General features: G+C 46.6%; 1 protein-coding gene across 1 annotated transcript in view; it reads right to left on the bottom strand.

The window, feature by feature from the left end:
* LOC118268517 (EGFR adapter protein) overlaps positions 1-14,819 on the bottom strand; it is a 108,485-nt gene extending 93,666 nt beyond the window's left edge. The window contains exons 1-2 of the mRNA XM_035583048.2: positions 14,208-14,819; positions 13,891-13,997 (exon numbers count right to left, since the gene is read on the bottom strand). Of these exons, the coding sequence (XP_035438941.2) occupies positions 13,891-13,997; positions 14,208-14,514 (414 nt within the window). The 5' untranslated portion in view covers positions 14,515-14,819. The remainder of the gene's footprint in view (positions 1-13,890; positions 13,998-14,207) is intronic.
* Between the last annotated feature and the right edge of the window lie 2,113 nt (positions 14,820-16,932).

Below are 16,932 nucleotides of genomic sequence, written 5' to 3' on the forward strand. Positions count from 1 at the left end.
TTATATTCTCAAGACTCGACAGAATATTTCTACCAATTCACAGGAAAAGGTGGAGGACATTAGGACATTCAACTATTACGTAACAGGTCGGAGGCAATAGATATACCGTACTGAATTGTTTCAATTAATTCGTTCCTCAAAAACTACACCTGAAGTTACATACGAGAGACAGGGTCTGCTTTACGAGTGTGACGTCGACTGTCCACCGACACCACTTCATATTATATGAAAAACAAACATCAAGGCCACCCTCGATGGACGCAGATAATAATACTGGCAATATTAGATTGCGAATACGAAAACGCCGGAAAAAGGAATGCCAAGTATGTTATATACACAAATATCCGCGAAATGCAATAAGACGGGCGACAGGGCCGCGCCGCGCGCCGCCTACATACCGCGCGGCGCTCTACAGGCAGCAGCAGTACTGTAGTTAGTGCGAGCATGCAGTGACAGCTCCGAGCGCAGCTGCCGGCGCGGTACAGCAGCAGACTGCATCAGTGCGAGCATGCAGTGACAGCTCCGAGCGCAGCTGCCGGCGCGGTACAGCAGCAGACTGCATCAGTGCGAGCATGCAGTGACAGCTCCGGGCGCAGCTGCCGGCGCGGTACAGCAGCAGACTGCATCAGTGCGAGCATGCAGTGACAGCTCCGGGCGCAGCTGCCGGCGCGGTACAGCAGCAGACTGCATCAGTGCGAGCATGCAGTGACAGCTCCGGGCGCAGCTGCCGGCGCGGTACAGCAGCAGACTGCATCAGTGCGAGCATGCAGTGACAGCTCCGGGCGCAGCTGCCGGCGCGGTACAGCAGACTGCATCAGTGCGAGCATGCAGTGACAGCTCCGAGCGCAGCTGCCGGCGCGGTACAGCAGCAGACTGCATCAGTGCGAGCATGCAGTGACAGCTCCGGGCGCAGCTGCCGGCGCGGTGCAGCAGACTGCATCAGTGCGAGCATGCAGTGACAGCTCCGAGCGCAGCTGCCGGCGCGGTACTGCAGCAGACTGCATCAGTGCGAGCATGCAGTGACAGCTCCGAGCGCAGCTGCCGGCGCGGTACAGCAGCAGACTGCATCAGTGCGAGCATGCAGTGACAGCTCCGAGCGCAGCTGCCGGCGCGGTACTGCAGCAGACTGCATCAGTGCGGGCATGCAGTGACAGCTCCGAGCGCAGCTGCCGGCGCGGTACAGCAGCAGACTGCATCAGTGCGAGCATGCAGTGACAGCTCCGAGCGCAGCTGCCGGCGCGGTACAGCAGCAGACTGCATCAGTGCGAGCATGCAGTGACAGCTCCGAGCGCAGCTGCCGGCGCGGTACAGCAGCAGACTGCATCAGTGCGAGCATGCAGTGACAGCTCCGCGCGCAGCTGCCGGCGCGGTACTGCAGCAGACTGCATCAGTGCGAGCATGCAGTGACAGCTCCGAGCGCAGCTGCCGGCGCGGTACAGCAGCAGACTGCATCAGTGCGAGCATGCAGTGACAGCTCCGAGCGCAGCTGCCGGCGCGGTACAGCAGCAGACTGCATCAGTGCGGGCATGCAGTGACAGCTCCGGGCGCAGCTGCCGGCGCGGTACAGCAGCAGACTGCATCAGTGCGGGCATGCAGTGACAGCTCCGCGCGCAGCTGCCGGCGCGGTACAGCAGCAGACTGCATCAGTGCGAGCATGCAGTGACAGCTCCGAGCGCAGCTGCCGGCGCGGTACAGCAGCAGACTGCATCAGTGCGAGCATGCAGTGACAGCTCGTTTTATTGTTGCCTACACATCAGAAGTGGGATTCACCTTTCACCAACATATCGAAAGTGAGATACCACCTTATCTCCGACATATAAATTATTTATAATAATTAACTTCTCGAAAGGAAAGAAACCTTTATGTCTAAAAAACATAATTTTGTTTATTCATAATTAATTATTTATTAGTATTTTTTCTGCTACAACAAAATATAACTGAATAGTAATAGCAAACAGTTTAATGTACATAGGTACTTAGGTGCAATGAAATTCCGAACAAATAGTTTTGTTCAGGTCTTCTAGTATTTATAAGTGCAGCTCGTCGTGAGTATTTTACACAAGTATTTTAAAATTTTTGCAGTATTATCAATGTAAAACATATTTTTACCTGAATATGTTTTTATGACTTGGCACCAAAATACAGCACCTCACTCAATCGTATTCAGAGCAATGAAGTACTCGTGTGGTGTAGGAAACCACTTTTCAGTAACGAACAAAGACAAAGTCAACAGTGACGAGCCGCGGCCGCTAATTAAACATGAACAAGTAACATCCAAAAATGGTCGCCGACCTTCCACCCCCGGACAACCCGCGGCACCCGGACAGCTCGTAATTGAGTGAAGCGTCGCGACTGCAACTATAAACGCTATTTTCATTTGTATTCATGTGCCGATGGCGACGACCAACAGAACCGCACGCGATCTCTAACGTGACGGTACACCACAGACCGCACGCCGTACGCAACAAATGCAATATTGATGAGCCATGTTACTCGTACAGTCACATTTACAAAGTTCCTAGTGTCGGTGGACTCGTGGTCGAATACTGGAACTAGCCACAGATTGCAGAATCCTGTTGTTAGTGAACTCACAAGAATATTAAAGCTGAAAGCGTACCAGTAACAATTTGTAGATCTACATCGAAATGCACTTAGGTCGGTCGAAACTTATGAACAGTTTGTATCAGTGCAGCCTGTGCAGCAGTGATCCAGTGCGGGCGCCGTGGGACGTGTCACTCGCACGCACACTACGGACCACACAAATAGTGTAAACGAAGTGAAATCACAGTTCGATGTGGGGGCAAGAGTTTGATTCCTTCTTCTAACTCGACTGTGACAATAATATGTAAAATCGAACTGTTCCTTATGAGCCGTTGGTAGAGTAGCGTTTTATATTTCTCATCTCAAATGTTTCACATTTGAGACTTATAAACAATCATCTGAAAGTGAGGAAACAGGCGGTGAGAGCCATACACTGTTTAGCGCAGTTCACGACATGGCATTCGCCTGGTGTGGACCGTAAGCCAATACGCCTGTTATTGTGTTGTCACTACAAGAGTCCTACTTGTAGATCTAGAAAGCAAAGATCGGTAGTATTTCACGGAGCGGCCTGAGTGGTCCTGCTCGGTTGTGTGAGCAGTGGCTGGCGGCGGCGCGCGGCGCTCTCCGGATACGTTTTCAATTAACTAGTAGCGCAGCCCGCTCCGTTTAATATCGCGTAGCGGACTTTAATCACGGAAGAATCAGGCAATAATACTTAGCCGGGGCTCGAGGGACGACGCTGATTGAAATACCGACCGACTGCTGGCTACCGGCTCTCTATCGCTGCATCGCGGAACAAAGAAACTCTCCGCCGTCATATCTCCGATCATTGTGCTCTAGAATTAATTCATTACAGTTGTCCTCTCCGCACGACGTAGCATTTAAGTAATTTGTTTGTTGTGAAATCTCCAAATAAGTGTAATAAAATATTTGTCGCAATCCTAAACTAAACTATTTGTGATTAACTAAAATATTAATTTAGGTAATTGTATCACAATTCATAGTTTGTTATAGGCTTGTGGCACCAACTTTTTAACTTTCAGTGGGTGTCGTGGGTAGACGAAAATGAATAATAATTATTTTTTACTTTTTAGTTTAATAAGTAAAGGGAAATAATGAAAGGAAAATAATTTCTTCACACTCCTAACCGTTGAGTGTTGTACCTTATATCATCAGCTCATCGACATGAAATGAATAACTTTATGAAATAGTCTGAATTAATGTAATAAGTGCTTATAATTTGAGATTTCCTTGGGATCCCATCATCAGATGCTGACCAGGTGGCAACAACCAACATGAGAGGATACCAATCTGACAAAAAAGAATCACGCTAATCTGATCAGACATACTTAAGGTTTTGACGTACAAAGATGCGAAGTATCGTAAAAATTACATCAATCAAGTAATTAAAATGCTTTGATAAGAACTATTAAACCAAATCGAATATTTTGTTTATGGAACCAAATGACAGCTATTTCTCATCGAACAAAACTTGTATACGGCAGTAATGGCATAAACCTGCAAAGACAAAACTTCACAACAACTCCGAAGTTCACGAGATGTCTCTGGTCTAAGTATACCTACACATGCATACAGACAGACAGACAGACACCGTGATCGTCGCCACGCTGTATCCGAGTCGCTGGCGTTAACGCAACACGTCGTATCGTTCTCCTCTGTTCTGTAATGTGACGAACGTACATAACTTTTAGAAGAATTTCGATGTACACAAGTTTCTCAAAGGGTAAACCGTAATGGTTTACCGGCGGCCCTAGTGCACTATCTGCGGAGGACTGACTGTACAAAACTAATTCTCCCGCACTGTCGCATAACGTTTACCTTTCCTCACAAACAAATAAAACCGTCCTCTTTACAATATGAGTACAGCGGGGCGTGTTTACTCGCGCCGAGCACGACGCATATTGCGGCTTGTATTGGGAGCGTGTCCCACACTACCCACACTACTCCGCTACACGAGCCACAGCACGCGGCTGCCTGCACGCCTGGACTCTGTCATCGCAGTGCTTCAACTGATGACGTGGCGGACAACCACCTCCCCGCGCTGGTTTTCTCTCTGTGCTTCCTTCACACTGCAGCACTACAAGACGCGAGAACTGATTCTACACCAGTCACGGTCATCACGCACAGACATCCTTCATATAGTGTCTAATGCGCTTGGTATCATGGACGAGTCTGTGCACACCAAAAAAAAAAAAAAAGTCAAAGCATTTATTTCAATTAATCCTAAATTAGGCACTTTTGAAACGTCAAATTGAATTGTCCGTCAGTCTGTCTGTCAGTGAAGCTAGGCGCTCGTTCCAAAGTGTTGCTTCGAATGGAGAAGAACGAGCAAGAAACTCCATCGTTACTCTTTTCAAAAAATGTTTTTTACAATATCTCTGATACATTATTTGATCATTTATGTATATATATGTAGGAACAATGTAACGACAATACGACGTCAAAACTATGGGACAATAAAACCAATTTGTAAAGAATATAAATTAAAAAAGCGGGTTGTTTCAAACATAGTGCCCACATATGTACACTTACAATTTTGAAATAATGCTTCTATACAAATAAAAAATAATCTTTAATTTAATTTTTCAAATAAAAAAAAAAAAAATACAAGACGCGAGAACTGCTTGATGCCACAGGATCCCTAGACTACATTGGAATAAATTAGTACTTTAATTTAACGTGTAACTAGTGATCGTATTAGAGCATTGTCTAGTCACCCGTGCACGAGATGCCCTCGCCAATGTAATAAGTTCAAATAAACATTTCGCATCGTCTGCTATGTACCTGCGAGTTACGCAGCAATTACCGATGCTACCAGTCACTACTCTTATACCTACACAGTTAAACCGATACATGTCGCAGATAGGAGATATCTCACTTTCAATATGTCGGTGAAAGGAGAATCTCACTTCTGATGTCAGGTATACTTGTGGGCGTTATGACGAAGGTAGCAGTAAAATAATAAAGTCTTCGATATGGAACTTTTGTTTATTCTGTTCATTGCACTGTTACTTTACTTAAGCTACTGATGGGGCCGGCAAACATGGTTACAAAGTACATGAAAGATAATTAACTGTTACAATATTAAACTAACAGATTACAGACTAGGTATACAGTTGAAACACACGACGGTTCAATACTCGACCGCACTGGTCGGCTGCTGCACGATTAGTGATCAACACGCCGCTCAGCCGATGAATCCTTGACTCCGTCGAGCGCCGAAAGTTATCCGCGAATTCCGCAAATCCGCATTTGGCATATTCGAAGCTATTCACTATCGGCCAATTCCAATAAGCTATCTATCTGTACATTTGCCTACTAGATATAGAATTTTGACACATTTTGTTTGGAGCTTATGTCAAAACACTATCTTTAGTAGGTAAATTTACAGATAGCTAGGTTATTAGAATTGGCAGTATGTCGTTTATGAAGACGTTAGAAGTATTTAGCCTAGAAGAGAACCTTGTGGCATTCCCGACGTAGCTGTAGTTCTTTGAACTGAAACTCTTTATTGGTCTTGGCGGTCCGGGCGTTTACAAACATACAAGTTCACGTGCACATGACACCCAGACCCGGAAGATTGACTGAAAAACTTGTTTAAAAAGTAAAATTGTAATACTCATATTATATGCAATGTGATAGGCTTCGGACTTCTAACCCGTTAAGGCTGAGTACTACATCTAATTTTATGGACAAAAGTCGGGAGTCGAATTGGTCGAATCCCGGCCCCTTAAAATTATGGCTATTTTAATATTTTTCTTACTTTATGTGATATCAAAGGCTGTATGCGTCGTAGAAACAAAAAAAAACGACAAACGGTAGCTAATAACCTTGGCTAACTAATTCATTACTTTTTTCATATGTTTGATAATGTTTTGGTGAGAAAAAAAATAATTTCTGAATAATCTTTACCGAAAAAATCGCTATTTTTTAATATTTTCAATTGGGGTTTCAAACCCCCATATTACTTTTTTGTCGATAAAATTAGATGTAGTACTCAGCCTTAACGGGTTAGAAGTCCCACACCTATCACATTGTATACTCATATTGAGAGACGGTACGAAATATTCAGTCTCAACTCTGGGGATATTATAAATTACAATAAAATTAATTGCAAAACTTGATAAATCTGATATACGACTTCACCAGGACGTATCGGAAATAAGCTCGCGGTGCAGCCGAGCGGCGACGCGGGGCGGCGGCAGCACCGGGGTAGGGGACGTATACGTGTATCTACATAACAGAATGATATAATTTTGGAACAGGATCCTATCACACAATTTAATATAAAAACTGTAGAGAAGTTAGTGCAAAGAGTGAACAGTCCTTCATGTTCAGCTTCTACCGCGACCCGGATCAAAGTACAAAGTATAAGAGTTTAATCCAGTACATATTGTACGTGTATAACCGGCGTCGCTGCCGTCCGCCACACGTCCGATCTTGTATCGTCCAGTAGAACAGGCCCCTCCCCCTCCCTGCCCTCCATGGCCCCTGCGACCTGCCGACCTCACCGAGGGACACTCCAGACTTTATTCCACAAATTATGCTCTCAACAAACTCATATCCGGCCAATTACTTACCTATGATACTACACCCTCGAAAATTATTCCGCAGGTCTTTGTTACGTAATATTCAGGACTGGCAAGATTTTTAATTTAAATATAAGTGAGAGCGGCGGCGGCGGCGGTGTGGTTCGGTGAGTTGAGAACTCTCAGAGTACTCCCGGAGTACTATGAGCTGCACTGTATGTAAACGATCAAGTACACAATCTGTCATTTCCAAACAACTATTATCTACCTTCGCAACTCGTTATTTACGTGACACGAAACATATCATACACTACCAAATGTTTATTATGTTGCGAGTCTGTCCCTTACTGTTTACATTCTGTCCAGAGGAAATACATGTTTAATTTATCTACTTACAATCCATGGATGGACTATCTAAGACCTGGAGTTTTCTTGTATAACGTACTCTTATATAACTTGTGTTCTTGTATAACTTGTAAGTTGTCGACTTAAGACAAAAGTAAACAAGTTTCGGCCGAAATGCTACAACATACGACTCACGAGTACTGACGTTCACAGAACAAGACGACGAGCGACGACGTCGCCGAGACACTTCTTTATAGTCGTGGAACAAATAAATTAGCAACGCGAGGCGCTGCACCTACACAGCAGCCCGCCGCCGCGCACTGGTTGCAGCAGTGGGACACGGCGCCGACACTCCACGGCCGGGACTGTTGCAATAATTATAGATTGCTGTAACGTAACGTTTTGCTGTGAAAGGTGATAAGCTGAAATATACATAATGGCTCATATACCACAGTTTCATGGGCTAAACACACCCTTACCCACCCTATACCCCCTCCCTTGCCTCATATGGTAGGTACCTATCTACACCTATTAAATTTATAACCACCACCAACCACCAACTGCATAAATAACTTTGTAATCCCATATATTTATATTGGATTACAAAGTTATTGATGCAGTTGGTGTATTTGGAAAACTGGACCGAAATTACAAAATATTTAAGTTTTCCCATGATTAAGACACTAAACTCTATATGTATTCCAAATATGAAGCTTCTAAGTCTGCTAGAAGTGCCTTGGACTTTTGATGATCGGTGAGTCAGTGAGTGACAAAATTTAGAAACTTTAACAAGTTGTCATTCTTAAACTACTGGTTCAAATTGACTGAAATTTTAAATATTCCGTGTTTATACAATGCCGGATTAGTTACTGAAGATTCAGGTTTCTTGCTTTATCCACAACCGAATTATAGGGGGTCGAAAAAGGCCCGAATTGCTTCGAGAAAAGGATGGTACGGCCGTGCCGCTTTTTTTTGCTCGACTTGGCGGGGGCACTGCCGTGCCCCCAGATAATGGCTCATATACCACACATACAATGTGTCCGTCCATTTTCGCCAGTTATATTGTGAGCCCCATAAATGCTGTTTTATGGCAATAGCCATAACGGAGAACAATTTCAGGCTCTATACCACTACTGAGAATTTGCCGAAAAACCCCTATATTACTTCGCCCGACCCGAGAATCTAACCCAAGTCCCCTTGTTCGGCAGTCACACTTGCTTCCCCTCGATCAGATATGCAGTCTATAGATTTTTTTATGTGTCCCGCCTTTTATCCCCCAAGGGGTAGACAGAGTTGCACATTATGGCACTGTACAATGTACACCCACTTTTCACTATTTATGTTGTAAGTCCCAAATATAATAGAGGGGAGCCTATTGCCACGTACCGGGCACAATTCCAGATTCCGTGCTACTACTGCCTCGTTGGCAGAGTGGTTGCAAGTGCGACTGTTGGGCAAGGGATTCGATTCTCGTGTCGGGCAAAGTATAGCTGGGCATATTTCGGTTTTTTGAAAAATTGAGTAGTAGCACGGAGTCTAGAATTTTTGCACATCCTTTTTTACTAGTTAACAAATTGATTGGATAGACAATTCACTCTTACTTATACATTGAACTTAGAGCAGTGTAGTTACAGAATGATGGTGAGCGCCAGCAGCTCGGACACTACGTGTGGCGGCGGTGGGCGGCGCCGCGCTACAAAGGAATACCTGCCGGCCGGCGCCCGCTCGCGCCGACTATTAAATAGCGCGTATTTTCCCACAATATTGTACACATTTTCCTTTTGTGATAGCCGACCGAGCTCGTCTACTGGAAACATCCCAAACTTTGAATAAAACCTAATTTTAAATGTAACAGCAGGTTGTAGCGATCCATGTAATACCGCTACGTATTCAGTTTCCTTCACACAAAGTGACTAATATATTGAAGCCGAGGACCTCGACTTGCCTGCAGCTAATACTGCACCCCCAGTTAGATAGTTACATGAAGCTATGCGGTTAAGATATAAACAGTTGTTATGAAATAGTGAAAGTGAACTTGAGATACCACGTGACCACGTGCTATATAATATCCACTTGTTCACTGTTAAGCTACCAGCTTGCTACACCAGAGCTACGTTACTATAAGTACAAGACAAGCTTATGTTATATTTGTAATTAATACATATATACATACATACGTGAGCTCACGCCTGCCTCCTATGGGGGTAGGCAGAGACTATGGGACGCCAAATTGTAGTAAATCTTTGACAAAATTATGTTTCAGATCTAAATTAATTTAAGCAACTACATTTTGTGGCATGTTCGCCGTCTTCGTTGTTATGTGCAGTAATGTATTTGGAGTGGGTATCCGTTGCTGGTGTAGGTGTCGACACCGTCCTGCAACTGGCACGTACTGCGCATCACGTAGTGCCGGCGAGCACGGCCGAGCTGCGGCTGAGAATGCAAACCTCGCCTATTGGCGTTGTTCCGAAGCCGCGACTGGCGCGTGGCGGCCGGCCGTGGCGGAGGAATTTATATTAGCTTCATGCAAACCGTCTATTGCTGACCTTACACGCACAATGTTCTTGAAATAGGACAAGCTTGTCCCTGTACTTGTTTATAACGCTTGTAACATTGAAGTGTATCCGCCCGGGGCAGGGTGCAGGGTGGCACTCGGTACACACCATGTGCAAAATGATGCTGTACAGTCATGGCGAACCTCTGCTTGGCAACGCTGTCTGTCTACACATGGTGTCGCTCTCAACAGTCAACAACAAGACACGCATCATGTCGCGACATGATGACACATGATGCGTGTGTGACATGTGGGACATCACGTATCGATAGTTGCCCAGTGTGCCCAACAATTGTTGCCCAGTGGGACCAACAATTGTTGCCCAGTGTGCCCAACAATTGTTGCCCAGTGTGCCCAACAATTGTTGCCCAGTGTGCCCAACAATTGTTGCCCAGCGTGACCAACAAACATAACCCAGGATTTCAAATTTTTATTACCATTTGCACCTGCCATAGTTGCCACTTGGTTACTTGGTTCTTGCGACATTTGTAAAATTACAGTTTAACTCCATAGAGAGAGAGAACAAAACAGATAAACAAGTATTCCTAACGCCGATGTCGTCGGCGGCGAGTGCGGACGGGGAGGAGATAGCTTCCATTAATTGATAAGTGTTAGATAAGAGGCGCTAAGTGCGGCTTCGGCGCTTGATTAACTCGAGCTATCGATCGCCACGTCCTCGAGCAGCGCCCGCCGTCCACTACACCGCCACATGTACCGCCACATGTACCGCCACATGTACCGCCCCATGTAGTAGCCAGTACCGGCACGCCAGCACATCCACTACTCTTTTAAATATCTTTCGATGTAGACAAGGAGTTCTATCAGAATGTCAGTACTTTCATCAGCAGACTGCCATCTTCCTTCTACAACCCCCGAATAGACAAATTATAATACAAAAGTGCAACCACTACCAAGTTCAAGAGTACACGCATGTGTAGATACGAGTACATACCTATACTTGGTACATTGATGCAGCATTAAGGAAGATGTTCATTACGCAAATGACTGTATAAGTACTCCAAAGATCAAAAAGAATGTACCTACAATAACGAGTAAATAACACAAGCCCTGTGCGGGCAACAGGCCTACACGCCGCGGGAGGACCGCTGCGCTGAATATTCATGCGGTGGCATCCTCAGCCCGGTCTAGTGCCTTCTTACCTACCGACAGAATCTTGTCAAAGAGTAACAATAAACCACCTTTATCACATCACAGATGCGTTTAATTAACTTGTCTTATCATCCCTGCACTCCGCGTGTAAGTACCGGCGCCGCGGTGCACACAATCATCCATCAATTAGTCGCCGTGACGTCACGTACACCACTCGCCGCACGAGTACGTGCTCAAACTGTAACCAACTTTGATAACTTCCTCAAGAAATGAGCCTCGAAGTATACTGCCGCGAGGCTTGTCCCCCGCCGTCATCACCACTCCCACACCGTGCAGAAGCCGCCGATTAATTATATGATAGTTCGATTGTAATATTCGTTGCCATTTAGCAAGCAATCGCGGCATGATTAATAAAATGTATCAGTAATGAGATGGAGGCAGGCGCGCACTCGAGCGGTAAATGAGCGGCAGTTTTGCCAAATTTTAATAATCCCAGCGTGGCGCGGCGCCGAGCTCACAAACGCGTGTTGATTTACTCAGCCTGTACGAGCGCGTTGCCAACAAAATAACTAGACACAACCTGACTTGTCAAAACCTACATTATTTTTCCAGGACTAGTATTAGTCGCTATAGTTTTATTTTATATTATGTACCATATGAGGAAACCTCTTGTGACTTAATTGAAACTACACATTTGTTATCATCTTGCCTGACGATATACAAAAAATAAGCCAAATAGGCCCAATAGGTTAGCCAAAAAATGCATAGCGTGAGCTCATAGCGCTCCAACGGTACCCAGTGTTTGTAGCGCTACAATGGTAGTTACTAATCGTAGCGCGACAGTCCTAGCTACTAATCGTAGCACTACAGCGGTAACCAGTATTGGTAGCGCCACAGCGGTAGCAAGCATTCGTAGCGCTACAGCGGTAACCAGTATTCGTAGCGCTACAATTGTAGCTACTAATCGTAGCGCTACAGCAGTAACTAGTAGTCGTAACGCTACAGCGGTAGCCAGTATTCGTAGCGCTACAGCGGTAACCAGTATTCGTAGCGCTACAATTGTAGCTACTAATCGTAGCGCTACAGCAGTAACTAGTAGTCGTAACGCTACAGCGGTAGCCAGTATTCGTAGCGCTACAGTGGTAGCCAGTATTCGTAGCGCTACAGTGGTAGCCAGTATTCGTAGCGCTACAGTGGTAGCCAGTATTCGTAGCGCTACAGCGGTAGCCAGTATTCGTAGCGCTACAGCGGTAGCCAGTATTCGTAGCGCTACAGCGGTAGCCAGTATTCGTAGCGCTACAGTGGAAGCCAGTATTCGTAGCGCTACAGTGGTAGCCAGTATTCGTAGCGCCACAGCGGTAGCAAGCATTCGTAGCGCTACAGCGGTAACCAGTATTCGTAGCGCTACAATTGTAGCTACTAATCGTAGCGCTACAGCAGTAACTAGTAGTCGTAACGCTACAGTGATAGCCAGTATTCGTAGCGCTACAGTGGAAGCCAGTATTCGTAGCGCTACAGCGGTAGCCAGTATTCGTAGCGCCACAGCGGTAGCAAGCATTCGTAGCGCTACAGCGGTAACCAGTATTCGTAGCGCTACAATTGTAGCTACTAATCGTAGCGCTACAGCAGTAACTAGTAGTCGTAACGCTACAGCGGTAGCCAGTATTCGTAGCGCTACAGTGGTAGCCAGTATTCGTAGCGCTACAGTGGTAGCCAGTATTCGTAGCGCTACAGTGGTAGCCAGTATTCGTAGCGCCACAGCGGTAGCAAGCATTCGTAGCGCTACAGCGGTAACCAGTATTCGTAGCGCTACAATTGTAGCTACTAATCGTAGCGCTACAGCAGTAACTAGTAGTCGTAACGCTACAGCGGTAGCCAGTATTCGTAGCGCTACAGTGGTAGCCAGTATTCGTAGCGCTACAGCGGTAGCCAGTATTCGTAGCGCTACAGTGGTAGCCAGTATTCGTAGCGCTACAGCGGTAGCCAGTATTCGTAGCGCTACAGTGGAAGCCAGTATTTGTAGCGCTACAGTGGTAGTCAGTATTCGTAGCGCTACAGCGGTAGCAAGCATTCGTAGCGCTACAGGGTAACCAGTATTCGTAGCGCTACAATTGTAGCTACTAATCGTAGCGCTACAGCAGTAACTAGTAGTCGTAACGCTACAGCGGTAGCCAGTATTCGTAGCGCTACAGTGGTAGCCAGTATTCGTAGCGCTACAGCGGTAGCCAGTATTCGTAGCGCTACAGCGGTAGCCAGTATTCGTAGCGCTACAGCGGTAGCCAGTATTCGTAGCGCTACAGTGGAAGCCAGTATTCGTAACGCTACAGTGGTAGTCAGTATTCGTAGCGCTACAGTGGTAGTCAGTAGTCGTAGCGCTACAATTGTAGGTACTAATCGTAGCGCTACAGCGGTAGCCAGTATTCGTAGCACTGCACTTTAAAAAAGGAAGTTCTCAGTTTGACCTGTACATAATGTATGTTTGTGCGATCTCGAGTTTGGCTAAACAGATTTCGATGCTTTCCAGTGTAGTATTTTTCAGACTTCGGAGGTTTTTAAGGATAGGATAAAGAGATAGATAGAAGGATATTACCTGATTTAAAACAATTGAGGCGGTAAGGAAAATGTAAGTCGGTTCCCTTTTTTAAAAAAATTGACAAGTAAATTATTTTTTTCTCTTTCGTTATTTTAAGCAGTAGATAATCATACTTAGCGATAAACTTATGTGTACACATGATTTGTTTGTAATAATGTTGTGTACGGAATATATTAGAGAAATAAGGCAGTACATACCCGGGCGTATCGCACGGCGGCATTGGCGGGGGCGGGGCTGGCGGAGCGCGCGGCATGGGCGCGAGCGCGCGCGCCGCCGCCCGGCGTGCGACTGCGCCGCGGCTCATCTGCACATGACATTATGTACGTGGTCAGTAATTAACGTGATTCATATCCATGTATGAGCTCTCTTTCATAATTTCATGGTAACTACCAAGACCAAAGAGGCAAGTAGAATTTGAATACTAGAGAAAGAACAATCAAATATTTTAAAATATGTGAAAGCGCCAAGATTAATTTAAGGCTACAACAACACAAACATATTTGTCATCAAGTACCGTGACATTTCGTAGAAGGTGTGGGATCAGGTGTGCGCGCGCGCCGCTGACTGACTGATTGCGGCGGGAGCGGGGCTGGAGCGGTCGGCGCGGGGGACGCGAGTAGCGCAGGGCGTGCGGGGGGCGCGGGGGGCGCGGGGGGCGCGGTGGGCAGCGCCAGTAACTGCCGGTACAGCTCCAGCTCGTGGTAGAACTCCAGAGAGTCGGGCGACCCCGGCGACCCCGGCGCGGAGCCCGGCGCGGCCGGAGCGGCGCCGCCCGCGCCCACCTCCGCCGTGAGACCATTGAGCACGAGGCGGCGCGCCATGCGGCGCTCGCGGCCTCCTCTCACCACATGTTACCGCCGCCGGCGCGCCTCTCATCGCATCACTACTAAACTCAACCAGGAGACTGAGGCATTCACTCAAAACTCGTCTAATATTTTTGAATCATCCCATTAGATACTAATTTCAGACTAAAACGAGGTCGAGTCGAATGACAGAAGAATAACAAAGTGAGTTGTAAAAGTTGTGAAGTATTCCGCGCCGAGCGAGTACTGGCGCGCGCCGCACGTGCCGCGTCCCGAGCTCCGTCGCGGCGGACGCGCGCCGCCACACTGCCGCCGCCGGCCGCCCGCACCTCGCGGCGACGCCGGCTGCACGACACTACTTCTGCGTGCTACGGCTTGTTGGAAACTTCCTGCTGATATTCATACAATTTGGTACCTATTTAAATAAGTAGGCACGTAACAAAGTGCGATATTATAACATTTTATGTAGGCAACAATTAGGCGCAGCTATTTGTTATTTATTTGTTGCTCGACAACTGTGCGACACAAAGGGTTTATTACTGTAAGGGAAGTTTACCATAACTATTGTTAATTACTAAATAGCTACATGATAGACTAGGCATAGGCAATGGCCAGTCGATACATCGATGCTATCTGGGAGTATATTTACTACCTAATATTAGCCAGCTGCAGTGTGCTTGTTTACTTGTTTGAACGTTCTTGTCTCCAGAGCTACTGGTTAGAATTGAATTTTTCCGTTTCCGATTTAGAATAGAATTTTTGCGTATACATATACAACCTCACGCTGCGATCAATAGGAACCGAGCAGCGAGTAAAAACGCATGGTAGTAGCTAATTTGCATTATTTGTAATGCCAAACTTTATCTTCCAGATGATGAAATCACCCGCTCATTTATCTCCGCCAGCTCCCACTCGTAGGCGCCCGAAATTCTACGAGTATACACTCAGTGTGTGTCTCTGTGTGGACACAAGTGTCTATAATTGCTAATTGTGACACTAATGATCGTGTCGAGACTCGAGACATTCGATATATACACTGAGCGTGTAGCGTCATAGTCTATTCATACCTACCTACATCCCTAGCTGTACTTGTATCCACTCTCTATGAATGGTAGGAGTGACAAAATAAGGAGAATCCCTCTGAGTTTACTACTCGCCGCCCACACACGATTAGTAGCGCCCTAAATTCGATACAAGTGATCAAGTCGTAGGCACTCTATGCAAGGCAGGACTGGAAAAAATAGGATAACTCCCGTGAACTTACCTATCTAACCTAACTAGCAAAATCAGAGTCCCTTCTGACGCCGTGGGATCTGGAGGCGAAAGTGCTCGCGCACGTATACAGCTTACGTGCGCAGGCGCATCGCCGGGGCGAAACCCCACTGCCGCGTCAGATTAGTGCGTGGCGGGATGAGCTCCGGCGCGATCTTATGGCGGAATGAAAGTAGCGACTGTCGCAACCGAGGGCTGGGCTCGCTGTTATTGCAGCGGTAAGTCCCCTCTTTGAGGAGTGGCTAGAGAGGCCGTGTAGCGTCCTCACCTTCTGCCTGACGCAGGTGCTTACCGGACACGGAAGTTTCGGTAGGTACCTGTTTCTGATAGGACGGGAGGAAACGCCCGGGTGTCGTCATTGTGAGGACCACCCGGAGGACACGGTGGAGCATACAGTGGCGGTATGCCCTGCATGGGCTGAGCACCGCCGTGACCTTAGGGATATGATCGTTGACGGTGACCTCGACGCCGCCCGTCGGATTTTTTATATTGACGTTATGAAATGTATCATACGACATACGATCTAAAATTCAAATTAAAATGACAAGTTAATTGCTGGGTTCTCGTTAAGGGCCGGCGCCCATTATCGGTATCGGCAAGGAACAGGATCCTTCGGCATCCTACATGCAAGCGCACACTGTCGGAAACTATGCTTTGGCATGCTGCAAAGTTCTTAGGGATGACGAGGCGTCCTTTTGCAAGCCGCACCGTCCTCGGCGTCTCCTCGCCCCGCAGGGCAAGCTATCCCCGAGTGGTGCCTCGGTGCCGGCGGAGTACCGAAGGATGCCGAAGCATTCTTAACCGATTCGTTGCGACGCCCATTTTGGTGCACTTTTATGCGTGGCGACGAACAAATATTTCGTGACACGACAGTCGTGTCTAGCGCCATATCAGTTGATGACACGCCTATTGTGCCATCAGCCATGTACAGAATAAAATGTTCTTTTTCTTTTTTTCAAGAAGCACCTCGAGAAATTTCGATTTGAGCGAGATAAAAGACATTTAATGACACGACACGCGTGTCATACGCCATATGTAAAAATTGGATGGCACGCCTGTCGTGCCATCCGCAACGAATCGGTTAAGGCTGCCGATACAGCAGCCTCAAGCATACCGAAGTGGTATTTTTGTTATTACGATCATATATAATGGAAATTTCAACTT

The sequence above is a fragment of the Spodoptera frugiperda genome, chromosome 29 (assembly GCF_023101765.2).
Source record: "Spodoptera frugiperda isolate SF20-4 chromosome 29, AGI-APGP_CSIRO_Sfru_2.0, whole genome shotgun sequence".
NCBI lineage: Eukaryota > Metazoa > Arthropoda > Insecta > Lepidoptera > Noctuidae > Spodoptera > Spodoptera frugiperda.